Consider the following 20,073-nt stretch of genomic DNA (forward strand, 5'->3'; position numbering starts at 1 on the left):
TGGCAAGTAGTTCCCAGCTGCAAGAGAAGGATATATCTGACTCAATTTTTAAGCCCCTCCAATTGCTGAAGTGTTACTTGGGCAAACAAAGGTTGTGGTGCCTTAAGCCTCTTTAACTTTTTAAGATTTGGAAAAATTGGTGTTTTGCCTGTATGACTACAGGTCAGGCACCCTGGAATTAAGAGTTGAACTTAAAGAATACAAAAGGGGCTGGGGGCTTTAGCTTAGCTCTGGTAGCTTGCCTAGCCCAGCACAAGTCCCCCTGATTCCTTCCTCAGCTGGGGGTGGGGGGAGTTGTGAGCTGACAATCTGGGTGCTGGGAATTGAACCCAGTTTCTCTGCAAGAAGAGCCTGCGCCTTTAACCACTGACCTGTATCTCCAGGCCCAGAAGTACATTTTTGTTAAAAGTAGCCAACAATAAGTGAAGACATAACCTCGGTAAGGAGGTATTTAAGGCCTCGTGGTGGTCAAGTTTTTGTGCCAACTAACTCACCCTAGCTGAGGCTGGACCTCAGCAGATACAGAGGTGAATGTCTCCACCTTTGGCAGGTGGGGTGGGAAAGCTGCCTGACTTGGGTGCTGGGAATAACTAAGGTCTTCTGGCAGAAGAGTAACTGCCCTTGACAATTCTCCCAAGAATTTCAATGTCCTGTGACCTAACTTCCAAGTTCCTGGTTGAAAAGTTCCATGCATGATTTACAGCACAGCTTACTGACAAAAGAGAGCAGTAAGTGCAAGAGACTCAACCTCAGGAAACAGTAATTTATTAAAATTGTACAAACCATTTTCAAAAAGGAAAAAAAAAGAATCCTACTGCCCTGATAACAGTCCGTCCTGTGTCCTGGCTACAACATGGCAGGGATCTCTGAAGACACAGTGTCCAGGGGCTGCCAGTGACAGTCCATCAGTGCATCATACAGTTCCTCACTCTGCTCCATGAACTCCTTGTTGGCCTCAGTCACATCCAGCTGTGGTGCTGGGTCTGCAAGGAAAGGACAAGGTCAAGGAGTCCCAAGAACCCCAGGAAGGAGGGTCAGATTCCTGCCTTCAGGCATCTTACTTAGAATGGGTGTCTAAGGAAGATGGAGAGTGTGTGACATGTGATGGCAGCTGCTGTTTCTCCTTCCGGTTTACAGAGCTATGTAATTGTTTTAGATTGTCTGTTCTGCTCAGGTTTAAAATTCAATGAATACAGAGTGCCACCTTAAGAACTAACCCGGGTTGGGGATTTAGCTCAGTGGTAGAGCGCTTGTGCAAGGCCCTGGGTTCGATTCTAAGCTCAAAAAAACAAAAAAAACAAAAAAAACAAAAAAAACACAAACCCAAAACTAACCCAATGTCTGATGAAAAAGTGCTGGTCACATGAGCTGGGGATCTAGTCCTCTCTCTTTCAGAATCACAAATATATACATTTTCAAGATATGGTGGCATCCCTATAACTCCATTCCTTAGGAGGTGGAGGCAGACGGATCATGAGTTTCATCTCAGCATGAGCTGATACTCAGGTTTTTGAGACAGGGTTTGCAGTCCAGATGAATCTCATTTTTCTTTTTCTTTTTAAAGATTTATTATGTATACGATGTTCTGCCTGCATGTATGTCTACAGGCCAGAAGAGGGCACCAGATCTCATTACAGATGGTTGTGAGCCACCATGTGGTTGCTGGGGATTGAACTCAGGACCTCTGGAAGAGCAGCCAGTGCTCTTAACCTCTGAGCCATCTCTCCAGCCCCCCAGATGAATCTCAAACCCAATCCTGCCTCAGCCTGGACATTACAGAGGTGCTTCACCATGCTGAGCATGAAAGACGCTCATAAAGAGAAGTCCGCAGAGGAGTGTCTCTCTCCAGGAGGCTCACTAGGTGGCTGTCTGGTCTAGAACCAATGCTGGAATAAAATCTGGTACTACCACAGCAAGCTGAATTAGTTTTTTCCCCCTTCTCTCTTATAAAGTTTTCCTAGCACCATGTAGACCAGTCTTTGCCTCAGAAGTGTTTAAAGGCTGGTACCATCACACCTGATGATCTTTCTTTTGATACGAAGTCTCACTACGTGACCCAACCTGGACGTGAACTCAAAGGAATCATCCTGTCTCAACCTTCTATTATTTAAAAACTCAGCCTGCATTTAAGAGAACTGTTGTGGCTGGGTGTGGGGGCGCAGGCCTGTAATCCCAGCACTGCTGGGCAAAGCAGGAGGAAAGGAGTTCAGTGAAGACCAGCCTGGGCTTATATCTCAAACCAAATAAAGGCTATGTGGGTGTATTTCAGTTCCTGTTTTTTTCTTAAATTTTGAATCCCATTGATTTTTCTTGGATAACCAGCCCCCCACCACCCCCCACCACCCCCAAGACAGGGTTTCTCTGTACCTTTGGAGCCTGTCTTCAAACTCTCACTCTGTAGACCAGGCTGGCCTCGAACTCACAGAGATCAGTCTGCCTCTGCTTACTGAGTGCTGGGTGTGAACTTCTTGTATGTGTATATGTGTGTGTGTGTGTGTGTGTGTGTGTGTGTGTGTGTGTGTGTGTGTTTAATTTTTTATTTTTTTGCACCAGGTTTTCCCCTAACCCCAAATTGCCCCCTTTGAAGGACTATTTTTAACCCTGGAACCCACTGCCCAGGCTGGCCAAACACCAATGTACAAGAAATAAACAAAAGAGCCCAACAAATACAAAATAACAGTGTCACTGTTCCAGAGCCACTGGTTGGGGCAGAGTACCACAGGCCAGAAGTAATGGGCTTCCTGGGAGCAGCCCTCATTCACTGTAACATATGGCACCTAGTAATCATGGGTGTGTCCTAGCCCACTGGAAAGCACACACATCCTTAGTGTTCCTTAGTGTTCCTCAGCATCTAGCTGAGGGCCCCAGAGCAGACATCTGGAACAGGAGGGACCCTTACCTTCCAATGCATCATCCCCAACCTCTTCATATGTCTGTCAAGAGAGGAGAGGATGGTCAGGAGCCTGAGAAAATCCTGGCTAGTTTTTGACAATCAGAACTGGGTCTCTAGCCTTCCCCACCTTTTCAAAACCCAAGTCCACAACCAATTTCACTGATGGTGAAATAAGACCCAAGAGTCGCCAAGTGTGGTTACCTGCATGGTGCTCTGTGTGTAGCCATACTGGGGGTAGCTGTAACTGTAGCTGCCTGTGTTCTGGTCGTAGCCCCACTGAGCATAGTAGTTTTGGTACTGCTGGTAATACTGGTTGTAGCTGTAACTGTACATCTGGCTGTACTCAACTGGCTTTACACGGCTCCTTACAGGAAACAAAACCAGATATAAGAGGATTTCCCTGACCAAGGACTAAGTGCTCTGGGGGTCTTCTCCTGCTGCCCTCCACACTCTGTATTCCCATCCTTGCTGTAAGGATGAAGGCACAAGCCAGGACAGAGCATTTCAGTGACTGGTCCAGAGTCACACAACACAAACCCAGGCAGTCTGCCTGCAGAACCCACACTCTTAAGATACAAGCCTTTGCTGTCTCAGGTCGTCTGCCTTGTCAGATCTAATTCTTTCTTCAAGATCCTTTTTTAAAAAAAATTTTTAAAGCTTTGTTTATATATTTTATGTATATGGGTGTTCTGTCTCTATGCACATCTGCACACCAGAAGAGGCATTGGATCTCATTATCTTGGTTGTGAGGCCCACCAAGCAGGTGCTGGGAATTGAACTCAGGACCTCTGGAAGAACAGCCAGTGCTCTCAACCACTGAGCCATCTCTCCAGCTTGGGAGGCTCTTTTCTCTGATAGCTGCAAAAGCTCAGGAAAACAAAACATAAAAAATCTGGACTTTATGGGGCTGGAGAGATGGTTCAATTCCCAGCACCCACATGGTAGCTCACAACTGTCTGTAACTCCAGTTCCAGGGGCTCTGACACCCTCACACAGACATACAGGCAGGCAAAAACACTAATGGACATAAAATGAAAAATAAATAAATAAATTTTAAAAATATCTGGAGACTGGAGAGATGGTTCAGAGGTTAAAAGCACAGGCTGTTCTTCCAGAGGTCCTGAGTTCAAATCCCAGCACCCACATGGTAGCTCACAACCATCTATAATGAGATCTGGTACCCTCTTCTGATGTGCAGGCATACATGCAGGCAGAACATATTATATTACACATAATAAAGAAATCTTTAAAAAATCTGGGTTTAAGATGATTCAAGATGGATTTCCAACAATAGACTATATGCCATTACTTTCCCCACATTACAGCAGCCTTCCTGCCCCTGCAGTGATACTTGTGGTGGAGCTGAACTCAGTCTTGCCCATGCTAAGCAATGTTCTACCTTGAGCTTTCCCTTTCCTTGTGGTGAATTGTACACTATGAAGAGGGTCTTTGCCAAGGTGCCTTCCAGGCAGAGAGAGAAAGGAGGAGGAAGAACCTAGGTACAGAGGGGAGACCAGGAGACAAAGAAGAGGATAAAGGAGGTACCATGTAATAGAAGGCAGATTAATATAAACGTGTTAATTTAAATTATAAGAGCTAGTTGGGGACAAGCCTAAGCTAAACACTGTGCTTTCATAAATAATAAATCCTGGTGTCATTATTTGTGGGTTGGTGGTCCAAAGAATAACCTGACCATGTTCCCCAGCTATCTTTATTTGATGAGTTACTTGGGACTTATCGTTTGTTTTTGCAGTGTTGGAGATACATACAACAGAGGGTTATTATCGTTCTCATTATACTAGCGGGATACCTGAATCTCTAAACAGTTTGGAATTGACAAGATGGCTCAGTGGATAAAAATGCTTATGCCTGACAACCCACATAAAGATGAAACTCCACAAAGTTGTACTCTGACCACGTGATTAGTGGGGGGCCTGTGCACATCATACACATACTACAATAAGTTAAAATGAATTAAAATGTCTTAAAAGTTACAAAATAGAGCCAAGTGTGTGGCTCATACCTTTAATGCCAGGTCTTGGGAGGCAGAGGCAGGGCTAAATAGTAACACCATCTCTATAAAAAAGAACAAAGTTGCCAGGCAGTGCTGGCAATGTCCTTTAATCCCAGCACTTGGGAGGCAGAGCCAGGCGGATCTCTCTGAGTTTGAGGCCAGCCTGGTCTACAGAGTGAGTGCCAGGAAAGCCCAAACCTCTCTCACATTCTTAAGCCTCCCCCAGAGCTGGAGGTACACTTCCTTTTTAACATACTCTGACCACCACCACTCCCAACCACAGACAGAATGCCAAATCTACAAAGGCTCCTCCACTGCTTTCAAAGACACAAAAAAGCATGTGTGGTGAAGCTTCTGAAAGAGGCCCAGATCTTAGTGGTAATCTCAGGAACACAAGAGGAGCTCAAGCACATGACAATGGGTTTCTACTCGTGAATTTGAGCTAAGAAAGTCCTGTGACACCAAAAACATGCAAGGGCCAGAGGCTGACCCCACCATGCGGCTGGCTGACTCAGAGGAAAATCACTCTGTCCTCATGACTGGTATATTCCACTGCTATGCTTACCAAGCTAGATAGGAAACCAAGCTGTCAGCTGGAGCTGAGGATACCAGGCACTGCAAAGGCTGAAACACTTGACTGTGCGCTCCCCGCACCCCCATCTTGCTCTGTAGATCAGGCTGGCCTCAAACTCACAGAGATCTGCCTGGCTCTGACTCCCAAGCGCTGGGATTAAAGGTGTGCCCCACCACTGCCCGGCCTTGACTGAGCACTTTTAAGCCCCTTGATAGTGAAGGGGACTCAGCTAGTGCTAAGCAAATCCAACTGCTGATTTACTGAAGCATCCAGCTCTAGACCAGGAAATTTCACTGCAGGCTATAGGAAGATAGTCCTACTTGCCAAGTCCTTGGCTGGGTATATAAAATATTCACATCTTTGACCCCTTCTTTGTGGATCTATGGAGATCCATCACTCTATTGACAGTAATCAGGTTCAGCTTCCTGGCTTGGGCTGCTTGTGTCTCCTTCAGACACCTGCATTATAGTGAAATTCTCCAGGGCCTGCCCATCCTTATTCTGAGTGTTGGAGGGCACCTCCCCAGGGGTGGGCACTGATTACTACTAACAGTGTTCAGTATGGAATAGATAGAACCAATCAGAAGTTGCAGATGGGCCTTGGTTTCTGTTTATAGCTATATTGCCAGAGTCAAAGTATTGAACAATCAGGAATACACCAGAAACAGCCAATATGATCAACAACAGAGGAGCTGTTCGACAGAGCTTACATGCAAAAGAACGTGCTGCAGTGTAGTCTAACATAAAACCAGACAGGCATATACTTCAGTAGTAGAGAATCTGCTTAGCATTTATGATGTCTCAACACCCCCACTCCTACCACAAAGCAAGCAAAATCACACTCATACAATTGTGTAACTACATGGAAAGGCATATATAAAATAAACTGAGGAGAAAAATGAATATTACCTATGAAACTCAAAACTGAGTATAAGACTCTTGAGTTCGAACCCTGTAATTACAAAAGAAAGAAATTCTACCACATGTAAATGGACTCCAGTTTATAGCACATGTAGTGTATGGACAAGAAAGGGGTTGAGAAATGGTAATTACTTTTTAAAATTTCAGTTTGCTTGTTTGTGCCACAGGGTGTTGCAGTGCTGGCCTGGAATTCTGATCCCCCTGTCTCAGCTTCCTGAGCACTGGAACTACAGGTGTGTGGCACCACTCGCAGGACTACAGTCAACTCAGAATAATGAAATGATGACTCTAAAGGCTTGTATTCATGTGTGTGTCTCTGTATAGGGACATGTGTACCGAGGGCAGGAGAAAGGTATGAGATCCTAGGAGCTAAAGTCACTGGTGGTTGTCAGCTGCCTAAAGTCATGTTGGGAGCGAGAAGCAAGTGCTCTTAGCCGGGAATCCATCTCTCCAGACCTGTAACTTACTTTAAAAACAATCTTTGCTGGGCCTACTGGCCTATATGTTTAATCCCATCACTTGGGAGGTAGAAGCAGGCAGATCTCTGTGAGTTTGAGGCCAGCCTGATCTACACAGCAAGTTCTAGGCCATCCAGGACTACATAGTGAAATCCTGCCACACATTCACGTTTCTGTTGCGTCAACACAACCACTGGGAAGTCTGTCCTGAAGTTTGGCTGCCCTTGTACTTTGTGGTAAAGATCTCTCTGCCACTACTTCTGCCAGTGGTAGGTGTACCATCTAATCCCTAGCTATAGGACTGCCGTGTGCTGTAGCAGCTTGGGCAGCACCACTAGCTGTAACCTACCAGATGCCACCAATGCCTCCTAGCAAATGAAATCTCTACCTGCTTAGAAATACTGCATTGCTGAAGGATAGGAAATGTCACTCGGGCCAGGAGTAATGGAACACAGCTTTAATGCCAGCACTTGCTGCAGGCAGAGGCACGTGGGTCTCTGTGAGTTCCAGGCCAGCTAAGGATAAATAGTAAGACCCTGTCTCAAGAAATAAAACAAAGAAGCTAGGTGTAACCAGAGAGACCCTATCAAAACAAAAACATGGTCTTATAAAAGTTTTTTTTTTTTTTTTTGAGGCTCGAACCCAGGGCTCTACCACTGAGCTAAGTCCCCAACCCCTACAAAAGTTTTTTTTAACCTAGCTAGTATAACAAGTTAACGGTGAGACATACAATATTTCAAAAACTATTTAAAATTCCCTTTTTAAAATGATTTATTTACTTTTGTTTTATAAGCACTTGTGTTTTGCCTGCATGTATGTCTGTGAGAGGGTGTCAGGTCCCCTGGAACTGGAGTTACAGACAGCTATGAGCTGCCATGTGGGTGCTGGGAACTGAACCTGGGTCCTCTAGGAGAGTAGCCAGTGCTCTTAACCAATGAGCCGTCTGTCCAGCCCAGCTGTTCAGACTTCTTAACTGGTCATTCTCACTGCAACAGACACTCAAAGGAACTTTGTGGGCCTCAATACAGCTGAAACTGAAAGCAATCTTCCCCCTTTGCTTAATTCTAACAAATTCTATAGATAATTTCCCAAGAGCACCTGCTGGGCACAAAGCAAGGGCATACCCCTGCTCCTACCTCAGCGTCTGACAGGGATCCCTAACTGTAACGTCCAGGGGTGTGTGGAGGGATGTGTGTAGGGGTGTGTGTGTGTAGGGGTGTGTGGGCTGTGCTAGTTCATCCTCACACCAAGCCTGACCAAAGCATACACCTGTGCCTCTCTGCAGCCTATACCCCACATACAAATGTCCTGACCTCGCACACAGCCAAGAGGGCCCCGGGCGGGGCTAGCCCAGGCCTCGGCTCTCTGTGGGACTCACGCTTTGGGGATGGCCACACTCAGCCGCACAGGTTTAGACCCCAGTCCCACAGCTCCCTGGCACTCCGTCAAGGCTCGCTTCTGTTCCAATTCATCTGTGAATTTCACAAAACCATAGCCCCTGGAGGGAGAAAGAAACCAACACACTACTTAGATCACAAATGTGATGAAGCCTACAAGAGGAAACGTGGGAAGGAGGGGCAGGAGCACAGAGGAAAAAGGGCGGGAAAGGGAGAGAGTCCCATCAAACACAGAGGGCAGAGTAGTCACATGGTATGATCCTGACATTTGTGGGGATTCCTTCTTTTAGTTCAGTGCCCCATTCTCCTCCGTACCTTCATCCGGGGCTCCTTCTCAAACAGGAGCTTCCCTCCCAAACCAGTGCATGGCAACATTACTACCACTGCGTCGCCATGGGGTCGGGTGAAGTTTGCCCTGCCGACTTTTCAGACTTTTTGTTGTGTTGTACTAGGCCTGTGGGGAAGCAGTTACAGACAGACTTGGTTCCTGTTCCTCTGGGGTCAAACTCTACTTAGAGACTGTTGATGATACCTACAGTTAGTAGCACGTACTGTCTGAGGACACTCTCAGGGTAACCCCATCACTTGGAGCTCCATACCGCACCAAAGAGCAGCCGAAGTTCAGAGACGGTTGATAACTAGCCAGAGTCACATACAACAGGAGCAGGTTGAACTCTGTGTCACACTACTAAAGCCAGAGTAAAATGACTTCACTGATCAAGAATAAGCCTTTTAGCTGCTGGTGGTGGCGCATGCCTGTAATTCTAGTACTAGGGAAGCTGAGCATGGAGAATTGTGAGTTTGAACCAGCTATGGCCCCATGGAATAAAAAGGGGAGAAAGGGCTAAGAGGCAGTTCTGTGGTAAGGCACTGGATTAGCACACTAAGTACCTAGGTTCAACCTCTAGTACTGAAATACAAAGAGAACGAGTCTTTCTTAGAATGGGGTTGGGTATGGCTGGGCTCAATACCATGCACAATAAAGAATAAAAAAATAAAAGAACTTTCTTTTGTTTTGAGTAGGGAAATCAAACTCAGGACCTTGTACATTAATAAGCTACATCCTAGCCCTTTGACTTTTTATTTTTTTATATTGTTTGTTTTTTCAAGACAGGACAGGGTTTCTCCGCATAGCCTTGCCTCTCCTAGAATTTGCCCTATAGATCAGGCTGTCACCTTTATTTGCTTATTTTGAGACAGAGTTTTGCTAAGTTGCCTAGACTGGTCTTAAACTCACTGTGCAATACACAAGGACCATGAACTTGTGACCTTGCTGCCTCAACTGGGATTACAGACCTGTGCCAACAAGTCCAGCTTAATTTTTCTTGTTTTCTTTTTGAGACAGGGTCTTGCTGTGTAGCTCAGGCTGGCTTGAGTACAAAATCCTTAGCTTCCACCTTCCAAGTGTTGACAGGTCTCTCCATTTTCAAATGAAAAACCCTATTTTTTCTTCTCCTTTCTTTTTTTTTTTTTTTAAAGATTTATTTATTTATTATGTATACAGCATGTATGACTGCAGGCCAGAAGAGGGCACCAGATCTCTTTACAGATGGTTGTGAGCCACCATGTGGTTGCTGGGAATTGAACTCAGGACCTCTGGAAGAGCAGTCAGTGCTCTTAACCTCTGAGCCATCCCTCCAGCCCCTTCCTTTCTTTTTTTGGGGAGGGAGGAGGAGTGTGAGTATTAAGAAAGAATATTAACTAGGCAGTGGTAGTGCATGCCTTTAATCCCAGCACTCCAGAGGCAGAGGCAGGCAGATCTCTGAGTTCAAGGCCAGCCTGGTCTACAGAGTGAGTTCCACAATAGCCAGTGCTATACAGAGAAACTCTGTGTAAGGGGAAAAACAAACAAGCAAGCAAAGACTCTCATGTAGCCCAGGCTGGCCTTGAATTCACTATGTATTCAAAGATGCATGGCCTTGATTTCCTGATCCTTCTGCCTCCACCTCCCAAGTTCTGGGAATACAGGTGTGCATTGCCACACTTAGACTAAACTATAACATTTTTAACTACAAAGAAAGCCTTAGTAACAGAAATACAACAAACAGCTATCCATATTATTCTCAACCATATAATATTGCTTCAGTTTATAGATTAGGAAACAGTCAGTGAGTAGCTGTAACTTGTATAGTGCAGTCTCTTGCCAGTAATGAAGCTGAGCATCAAACCAGGATGTCTGGCTCAAAAGCTTGTAGTCTGAGCTACCACCCTCCTTGGTGTCTCTATAATACTTCCCCCCAGGAGGTAAGAATGCTAAACAAAAAGGAGACGGAAATAGCAGGTAAGGCCTTACTTAGACACGCCTGTCTGGTCCAAAACCACCTTGCCTCCCCGGCAGGAGGGGTAGACTTTGACAAAGAACTCATACAGCATGCCATCATCCACGTCTGGGGTCAGGTCCCCCACAAAGAGGGAGTACTCAGGGCTGAGAGGAGAGAAGAGTCAGAAAAAGAAACAAAAACAAAAAAAACCCTGCTGTCAGTTTCTGTTTCTAGAATCTTCCTTCCTACTCTCTTCTTTTATAAAACAAAAGGTTTTGCTATGGAGCCCAGGCTGTCCTCAAACTCCCAGAAATCCTCCTGCCTAAGCCTCCTGATTGCAGGAATTACAGACACAGTTCAGGTAAGCATCTAAGGCCTTCTCAGGAAGGCCACATCTGATTTGCCTACTTAATCTACTCTACTGCTTCAACTGAAACACAGTGCCTCATCCATGTGAGGCTTAGCCTAACACTATAGTTCAGTATACTTCTGACAAAGGATTATGGAAACAGACACTACACAAAACCTGTCTGATTCTAAGCATCAAGAGTACAAGGCTGGGTATGGTGGGACATGCACTCTGGAGGCAGAGGCAGAGGCAGAGGGATCTCTGAGTTTGAGGCCAGCCTGGTCTGCAGAGCAAGCTCCAGGACAGCCAGGGCTATATAGTAAGACTTTACCTTAGAGGGGTAGGGACGGGTGACATAGAAGCATGTCTTTAACCCCAGCAGTCAGGAGGCAGAGGTAGGCCAATCTCTATGAGTTCCAGGCTTAGCCTAGTCTACGTAGTAAGTTCCAAGCAAGCCAAGTCTACACAATGAAACCTTGTCTCAAGAAAGAGGGTGAGAGGGAGAGAGCCAGTGAGAGCAAGCAGAGGATAGATCAGAGGCATCTCCAAGGTAGTTTTTATTTTGAGACAGGGTTTCTCTATGTAACAGCCATGGCTGTCCTGGAACTCACTCTATAGACCAGACGGGCCTCAAACTCACAGAGATCCCCCTGCCTCTGCCTCTTGAGTGCTGGGATTAAAGGTGTGTGCCACCACCACCTGACCAGGACTTACTTTTTTTTTTTTTTTTTTTAAAGAAACTAGACATGTGTTCAATGTATATCTTTATTCCAATGATAAAATAAAAAAGACTTTTATCTCCTAAAATCTAATTAAGATGAAATGCTCAGACTCTGCTAGAATAAGTCAGCAAACTTTTTCTAGAAATGTTTACAAAATATTTAGTTTTGTGCCACCATGCCAAGTCTTAATTTATCATTTCAAGCATGATACATATTCTTTGTACAAAATTAGAAGCCAGATATGGTTTCCCATGCTCAGGGAGAAACAGGAAGATCCACAAGTTCAAGGCTGGCTTCAGCTATATAGCAGGTTCAAAGTCTCAATACCTATATACACAGTAGAAAATAAACTCTGGTCCTCTGCAAGAGCAATACACTCTCTTCAATGCTGAATCATCTCTCCAGCCCATTATCTGGTTTTTGAAAAAGTCTCGTGGCTCAAGCTAACCTCAAACTCCATTTGCTTAAAATGACCTTGAATTTTTGATTTATCTGAATCCACCTCCCATGTGCTAGGATAACAGACATGTCTCTATGCCATTTTATTGGTGCTGGAGATTGAATTCAGGGCTCTCTGCATAGACACTGTGTCTAATGAGCCACATCCCCTGTCGTTTCATTTACAAAACTTCAGTAGGATCTAGTATGTTTCATTTCTGCTATTTTTTGTTCTCATATATTGCCCAAACTGAGTGCAGTGAATCTCCCCTGTAAGTCTCAGCTATTTAAGAGGCTATAGCAGGAATCTGAGGTCAGTTTAGGCAACACAGCCATATTGCCAATATCATGCATCGACTCATGTCTTGTGAGCATTCCAATAAATGAACATATTATAACTAAGCCACTTCTCTATTATCAAGCTATCTGGACGTATGCTTTGATGAGCACTTAGAGGTTACTCCTTGCACACATCCATTAATAAATTCTGAGGAATGGAATTACAGGGTCAATAGGTAACAAGCCTGATAAAGCTTCTGAGAAGCTGTCTTTTTAAAACTTTCAAAATTCCTGAACACTAATGAGGGCAACTCAAGTTTCTTGTTTGAATAAGGGTTTCACTACATAGCTGAGAACTCAGTATGGAGATCAGGATGACCTCCAACTTGCCATGTTCCTCCTGTCTCACCTCTTGAGTGCTGAGAGCTGGAATACCTGACCACAGTGCTGTCTTTAGAGTCTGAGACAGGACTGAAGAACCACTGCTAAGTTAGAAGCTCTGTGAAACAAGCAGGATTGCTTCTAATGTGGAAATGCAAAACTGGACTGTCTATTCTGGCCCGGATTGTTCATTCCCTAACACAGCAACCAAATACTTCTAGACAGCTACCAAAAGGATAATCAATTCACATTCTTACTAAATAAAACTTCAAAAACCTGGAAAGTTAACATGGTGGAAGATTAAGGGGTGTTGGTGGGGGACTAAATACAGAAAAGACATGGCCTCACCAGGCATGGTGGCACACACCTATACTCTTAGGCACCCATGAGGCATAGAGAGGACTGCTGGGCGTTAAGGCCAGCCATTGTGGGCTACAGAATGAGACCTGGTTTCAATAACACAAAAAATAAATAGCCAGAGCTCAGGACATAGAGGCCTTGCCTTCTGTGAGGGTTTGAATAAGAATGGCCGCGCTGGGCAGTGGTGGCGCACACCATTGATCCCAGCACTCGGGAGGCAGAGCCAGGCAGATCTCTGTGAATTTGAGGCCAGCCTGGGCTAGAGAGTGAGATTCAGGACAGGCACCAAAGCTACACAAAAAAACCCTGTCTCAAAACAAAACAAACAAACAAAAGAATGGTTCCCATAGGCTCATCAATTTAAATGCTTAGTCACCAGTGAGTGGAACACTTTGATAGGATTAAAAGGGTTAGGAGGCCCGGCCTTGCTGGAGGAAGTGTGTCACTGAGGGTGGGCTTTAAAGTTTCAAAGCCGATACCAGGCCCAGTCTCTCTCTTTCTCTCTGCAGTTTTTGGTTTTTTTTTTTGTTGTTTTTAAAGATTTATTTATTTATTATGTATACAGAAGAGGGTGCCAGATCTCATTACAGATGGTTGTGAGCCACCATGTGGTTGCTGGGGATTGAACTCGGGACCTCTGGAAGAACAGCCAGTGTTCTTAACCTCTGTGCCACCTCTCCAGAAAGTATTTGCCCTTTTGCAAACATTTTTTTCCCCCAGAGCTGAGGACCGAACCCAGGGCCTTGCACTTGCTAGGCAAGTGCTCTACCACTGAGCTAAATCCCCAACCCCTCTCTGCAACTTGTTTACTTCTCCAGCACCATGCCTGCAATGCCCGCCGCCATGCCGATAATGGACTAAACCTCTGAAACTATGAGCAAGCCCCCAGTTCTTTCTAAGAGTTACCATAGTCATGGTATCTCTCTTCACAGAACAGTGACTAAGACACCTTCCATTTCCATGCATAGAGTTCTGGGTTCAATCACCAGCATTGTGTATCTCTAACATTCAATGAACTGGGGAGCACAAACATATTAAACATAGCACTTAGGAGGTAGATGCGGGCAGAGAACCAGAATTTTAAGGTCATCCTTGACTACAACAGGGAGTTTGAGGTCAGCCTGGGATATATGAGACCCTGTCTCCCGCACAAAAAGGAACCATCCAAAGAAGGAAAGACAGCCTTGACATGATGGAGGTCAGGGAGTAGGAGAGTTTAGTCTTTACAGCCAGATTGAACTCTCCACCCTCCTTTTGGCAGTAACTGGAACCATGACATCTGTGCCTCTACCCAGACATATACTGGGGCTTGAGCTACACTGGTGTGGCTCCCTACTTACCTATTGTCTGGTTGTTTTCCATAAGTGGCATAATTCAGTTTAAAACGTTTTGCCTGAAAATTTAAAAACACATGAACAAACTAAAACAGAGAAGGGTCTTTCAAAAGCCAAACAATATTTGAAAAAAACTGAAATAAATTACCTTGGCCAAAACATCTCCCCCTCTCTAAGCCTCAGCTTTTCTCCTGTATAAATGAAAGGGTTGCGCGGTTGACCATTAAGGGCACTGCCAGCTCCATGGTTCTATGAGCCCAGGTGTGCCAGCTGGTACAGCTGTAAGCTAAGTAACTGTGGGAAGAGCAGAATGACTCTTGAAATGTGTTCTTGCTGCTACCAGCCTGTTCTAGATTCTCAATCAGGGAAAAGACCTAGAGTTTTAAGTCTTTATTTTTGGCTGGAAGTTGAACCCAGGGTCTTGGGCATGCCAGGCATACACTACCACTGAGCCACACGCCCAGCCCAAATTTTGAGTCTTCTGTCATAGAAGGCAGTACTGCAGAGTGGAAAGGGCCAGGGTCTTATAGGCAAACAATTTTCCATCTGAATCTTGGCTCTGCCACTTACTACCTGTATTGCCTTAAGCAAATCATTGTACCTCCCTGTGCTTCAGTTTCCTGGTTGATCAAAGATAACACTACCTATTGTGCAGGTGGTAAAGGATTAAATAAAATGGTAAGTATCCAGTCGCAATTCAATATGTGGTGGAAATTAATGACAACAAAAATGGCAAGGTCATTATCACCAAATGTCCTTACAGGTGTGGCTCCTGGAAGGGGCTTTCCATTAATCTTATGCAAACACTTCTCGGCTGTGCCCAAATCTGCAAATTCCACAAAGCAGTAACCAGCTGGGATTCTGGAAAGAAAGCAGAGAAAAAGAGTCCTAAAGATGCCCAGGTACATCCTGGCCTGAAGAAAAAGTTTTCTTTCTATCTTTCTGGGTTTTTTGTTTGTTTGTTTGTTTTTTGAAACAGGGTTTCTCTGTGTAGCTTTGCGCCTTTCCTGGAACTCACTTGGTAGCCCAGGCTGGCCTCGAACTCACAGAGATCTGCCTGGCCCTGCCTCCCAAGTGCTGGGATTAAAGGCGTGCGCCGCCCAGCCTTTCTTTCTGTTAAGACAAGGTCTCACTATGTAGTTTAGGCTGTTCTCGAACTCACTCTGCAGACCAGGCTGGCCTCAAAGTTAGAGATCAGCTTGCCACTGCCTCCCAAGTGTATCACCACCACCCAGCTTAAAAACAAGTTTTCAAAGAGAGCCACTATTATTATTATTCTACCCATATTCCAGATCAGAAATAACTTGCAAATTTAATACAAGGACAGTGAATCTGGACAGTTCTTGGACTATTATTTTGGGGTGGGGGAGTTGAGGCCAGCCTGGTCTACAGAGCAAGATCCAGGTCAGGCACCAAAACTACACAGAGAAACCCTGTCTCGAAAAAACAAAAACAAACAAAAAGTCTGCTTTCACTCAGAAGGAAGAGGCAATCAGATCTCTGAGTTCAAGGCCAGCTTGGTTTACGGAGTGAATTCCAGGACAGCCAGGGCAACAGAGAAATGTTGTCTTGAAAAACAAAACTATAGGGGCTGGAGAGGTGGCTCAGAGGTTAAGAGCACTGGTTGTTATTCCAAAGGTCCCAAGTTCAATTCCCAGCAACCACATGGTGGCTCACAACCATCTGTAATGAGATCTGCTGGTGCCCTCATCTGGCCTGCAGCGATTCAAGCAGGCAGAACACTGTATACATAATAAATAAATAAATCTTAAAAAAAAAAAAAAAAAAGAAAGAAAGAAAAAACAAAACCATCTACATGAAAGCTCCTGCCACAAGGCCCTGGATTCTACGTTCAGTTTGTGGGGCAGATGAGTGTCATTGAAAAAGGAAAGACTGGCTTTTGTATGATGAAAATCAGAAGTTCATCATGGTGGTACAAGCCTGTAAGAACAACACTTTATAGAGAAGTGGTTCTCCACCTGGGATTGAGACACTTGGGGGGGTTGAACAACCCTTTCACAGGGGTCGTACATCAGATATCCTGCATATCAGAATCATATGTAATTCATATCAATAGCAAGAGAGTCATAAAATAGCAAAGAAGTAATTTTATGGTGTGTGTGTGGGGTCACCACAACATGAAGAACTGTATTAAAGGGCTGCGGCATTAGGAAGGTTGAGAACCAGTGCGCTAGTCAATGCAGGTTAACAAAGCTTGTGCACTGTGTTAGTAGCCTAGTCTAGAGGCTTTCAGGATACAGGAGGACTAGCACTCGTGCAGATATTATACCACATACGTGGGGGATGTGAGGGTCCTGGGGTTTGGCTATCTCTAGGGTCTTAGAACAGCTCCCCCATGAACACTAAGGGAGGAACCTGAAATTGTTCCCACCTGTCCAATCACAAAGAGCCTGAGGTAGCATGGCTGGGCATTCTTTACTATTTATAACTAATCATTTGAGAATTATTTGGAGTTTTTTTGTTGTTTGGATTTTTGACACAGGGTCTTACTATATATAGAGAGAGCTCTGACTGTTCTGGCCTTCCTTCCAGGTGCTGGGATTATAGGCCTGTGCCACTATCCCCAGCTAAATTATCTGAGGAGTCCATACAGTGTATCGTGTGTCCAGGATCTCCAACTCAGGTCAATGGGCTTATGAGATGAGCGCTTGTCCCTGCTGAGTCACATCACTGCCCTCCCTCACCCTGTACTTCTGAACCCTTCTGACTCCTTGAAAAAGAAAACAAGAGGGGGTGTGTGAGATGGCACATGCTCAGAATTAAACACAGGGGAGCTGGAGCTATGGTTCGGCAGCTAAGAGTTCTTCACTGTTGAGTTCAAGGCCAGCCTGGTTTATAGGGGGGCAGGACAGCCAGGGCTACACAGAGAAACCCTGTCTCAAAAAAAAAAAAGAAAAGTAAAGTTCTGAATTGCTCTCCCAAAGGACCTCAGTTTGATGCTCAGTGACCTTGAGGGCCACTTCACAGGATCTGACACCACTGGCCTCCATGGGCACCTGCACATCCTTATCCCCACATAATACATACACGTAATAAAAAATAAATCTTTAAACAAAGAGCCAGGATTGCTGGCACACCTGTGATTGGTTTGCACCTGGGAGGCAGCAGCCCATGTTCCTCTTTATAAGACTGTGTGATTACTACTCCTAGGTGAGAAGCCTGATTCCGTGTGATGTTTATTCCCTTGAAGGACGGCAACAGCAGGCTCTGTTAAGTGAGAACTGGAAAGATGAAAAGGGAGATGTACCCAGTGAGACGGTTTCTGATAATTTTGACGCTCATCACAGTCTCCCCCATGGTGGCAAAGGCTCTTGAGATGAAGTTCTCATCCATGTAGGGTTCCAGCTGCATAAAAAGCACAGCAGATGCTCAGTTCCGGGAGGCCCCCAGAGGGTCGAGCCTTCCACCATGCAGGCCACTCTCCACTGCACAGAAGGGTGCACGGCCCCATCCCTTACTTCAAATCGCTCCCCTTGCTGGCCGTGTGGTACAGGTCTTTAGTCCCAGCACTGGGGAGCTAGTGGCAGGCGGGACTCATAGTGAGTTCGAGGCCAGTCTGGTCCACATAGTGAGTTCCAGAACTGTCAGGGAGACCCCCATCTCACAAGAAAAATAACACAAACGCTCCTCTTTATGGAACTCCCCGTTGCCTCCGGCCCTAGAAACAAAGGGCCCCTCAATGCTTTGTGCTCCTCCCATCCCACCCCCAAAATCTCCTTTTCATTCCCAGAACTGGGAAGGGGGACCCCAGAACCTGTAACCCGTGGATTCTGCATCCGGTGACTCTTCCTGGGGACGCCCAGCCTCCCTTTCCTATTAGGGCCGGGGTGAGAAAGGGCCTCGCTACGAAGCCCAACCTGGAACTCTCTCTGCGCCGGTCCTCCTGCCTCCGCCTCGCAAGTGCAGGGACTCAGGCCTGCGCCAACACCGGGCCCGGCTGGCGTCACCTCCAGCCTCGGGGATCTTCAGGCCCCTCGCCCTCAGGCCCTCCCTCCCCTCCGTCCTCCGCAGAGCTGGGGCGGCCCTCACTCACGTCTCCCATCCACAGGCTGGCCGCCATCCCACACCCGGGACCGCGGGAGTCTGCGCGGGCGACACCTCTCGCGCACACGCAGACCCCGCGGCCAGACGCGCCGATCCGGGTTTTCCTCAGAGCGGTCTGCAGCTTCCGGCTCCGGGGGGCGTGGCTTCAGCGCGGAGGGGCGTGGCTACGGGTCGAGCGTGAGACGCCTGGCTGGCGACCGCCCTTAAAACAAAAAAAAAACAACAACAAAACACGTAAGAGTGGGCTACTCCGCTAAAAAACCCTTCTGTAAGTACTTCTACGATTGAGAGAGGTAAGGTTCGCTCTCCGGAGGGAATTGCAAGCATAAGCACGAAGGTAAATTAGTGACGGAACGCCTCGGCCCGCTGTCCTCTTGCGCTGCATTCCAGCTCGGAGAAAACGCTCGGGCTCTTTTGGAGATGTAATGAGATTCTTCATTCTCATAAAGCCCTATGGCGGAGAGGAGTAAGGGACAGTTAGTTCTCTAGATAATCTAATCAAAGCCCTCTCACCCATCATTTTGGGGAGAGGGGAAGGGCGGGGCACGGTCTCTATGTAACCCCGCTGGCCCCTAAGTGCCTAGTCACAGAGATATACCCGCTTCTGCCTGTTTTTATGAACTCCAGTGCTCTGAAAAAGCATTCCTTCTCTTTAACGCCTGAGCCATGTTTCCGGCCCCACGCTTTAATTTTTGATTTTCCCTGAGTCAAGGTCTCGTTATTTTGCGCAATCAAGCCGTCCTGTTACACACTATATAATCTAGGCTGGCTGCAAACTTTCGGCAGTCGTCCTGCTTCAGTCTCTGGCCCCTCCCACTTGCTACTGCATCACACCAAGGCTTTACTTCTGAGCACAAACCTACCACCACCCCCACCCCCCAAAAAAACTCAGTAAATTTGGGTTTTGAGAGCTCCTAAAGTGGGCTTATCCCAGGCTTCAACATCAGGTTGGTACTCAGTTCAGGTGCTAGTGCATGCCTTCAATCCCAGACTTGGGAGGCAGAGGCAGGTGGATGGATCTTTTTGAGTTCTAGGCCAGCCTGGTATATAGAGTGAGTTCCAGGACAGCCAGGGCCATGCAGACAAACCCTGTCTTGAAAAACGAAAAAGTGGGAAGCTCCTGTGACAATGGAGCCCTGAGTGCCTAATGGAGCCCTAAGGGCTTTCCATCCCCAAGCCAAGAACTCAAGTCTGAAACCAGAGGCTATGAGTCTCCAAATTTCATGTTCCCTTCTGTTGAGATGGCTCAGTAGGTGAAGGTTCGTGCCACCAAGCTTGAGGACTTCTGAGTATGCACACACACACACACCACACAAATGTAAAAAGTTTTCCAGAGGCCAGAGAGGGTACTAGATCCCACCGGACTGGAGTTACAGATGGTTGTGCGGCACCATGTGGGTGAAGAGAATTGAACCAGCGTCTTCTGCAAGAGCAGCCAGTGCTCTGAAATCACATAGCCAGTGTTGTGGAATATTACTTTTTTAACTATGTAAAGATGTGTTGCTTTGCCTGCCTAAGGCACCTGATTGGTCTAGTATAAAGCTGAACGGCCAATAGCTAGGCAGGAGAGGGATAGGCGGGGCTGGTGGACAGAGAGGATAGGAGGAGGAGTCTAGGAGAGGGAGAGA

General features: G+C 46.2%; 1 protein-coding gene across 3 annotated transcripts; it reads right to left on the minus strand.

Moving 5' to 3' along the window:
• Positions 1-753: 753 nt before the first annotated feature.
• Positions 754-18,652, minus strand: LOC118577186 (tRNA selenocysteine 1 associated protein 1). 3 transcript variants are annotated; one of them, XM_036177262.1, is made up of 9 exons: positions 18,435-18,648; positions 17,649-17,746; positions 15,142-15,241; positions 14,387-14,439; positions 10,550-10,681; positions 8,238-8,357; positions 3,095-3,257; positions 2,900-2,933; positions 754-983 (listed from the first exon to the last, which is right to left on the minus strand). In XM_036177262.1, exons 1-9 carry the CDS (start codon positions 18,459-18,461, stop codon positions 847-849), a joined length of 864 nt encoding a protein of 287 aa, XP_036033155.1. In that variant the 5' UTR covers positions 18,462-18,648; the 3' UTR covers positions 754-846. The 3 variants fall into 3 exon arrangements, with proteins under 3 accessions (XP_036033155.1, XP_036033156.1, XP_036033157.1); XM_036177263.1 differs by lacking the exon at positions 18,435-18,648 and adding an exon at positions 18,259-18,425 and having other exon boundaries at positions 758-983; XM_036177264.1 differs by lacking the exon at positions 8,238-8,357 and having other exon boundaries at positions 758-983; positions 18,435-18,652.
• Positions 18,653-20,073: the final 1,421 nt, after the last annotated feature.

This window comes from Onychomys torridus, chromosome 2 (assembly GCF_903995425.1).
Source record: "Onychomys torridus chromosome 2, mOncTor1.1, whole genome shotgun sequence".
NCBI classification, from domain to species: domain Eukaryota; kingdom Metazoa; phylum Chordata; class Mammalia; order Rodentia; family Cricetidae; genus Onychomys; species Onychomys torridus.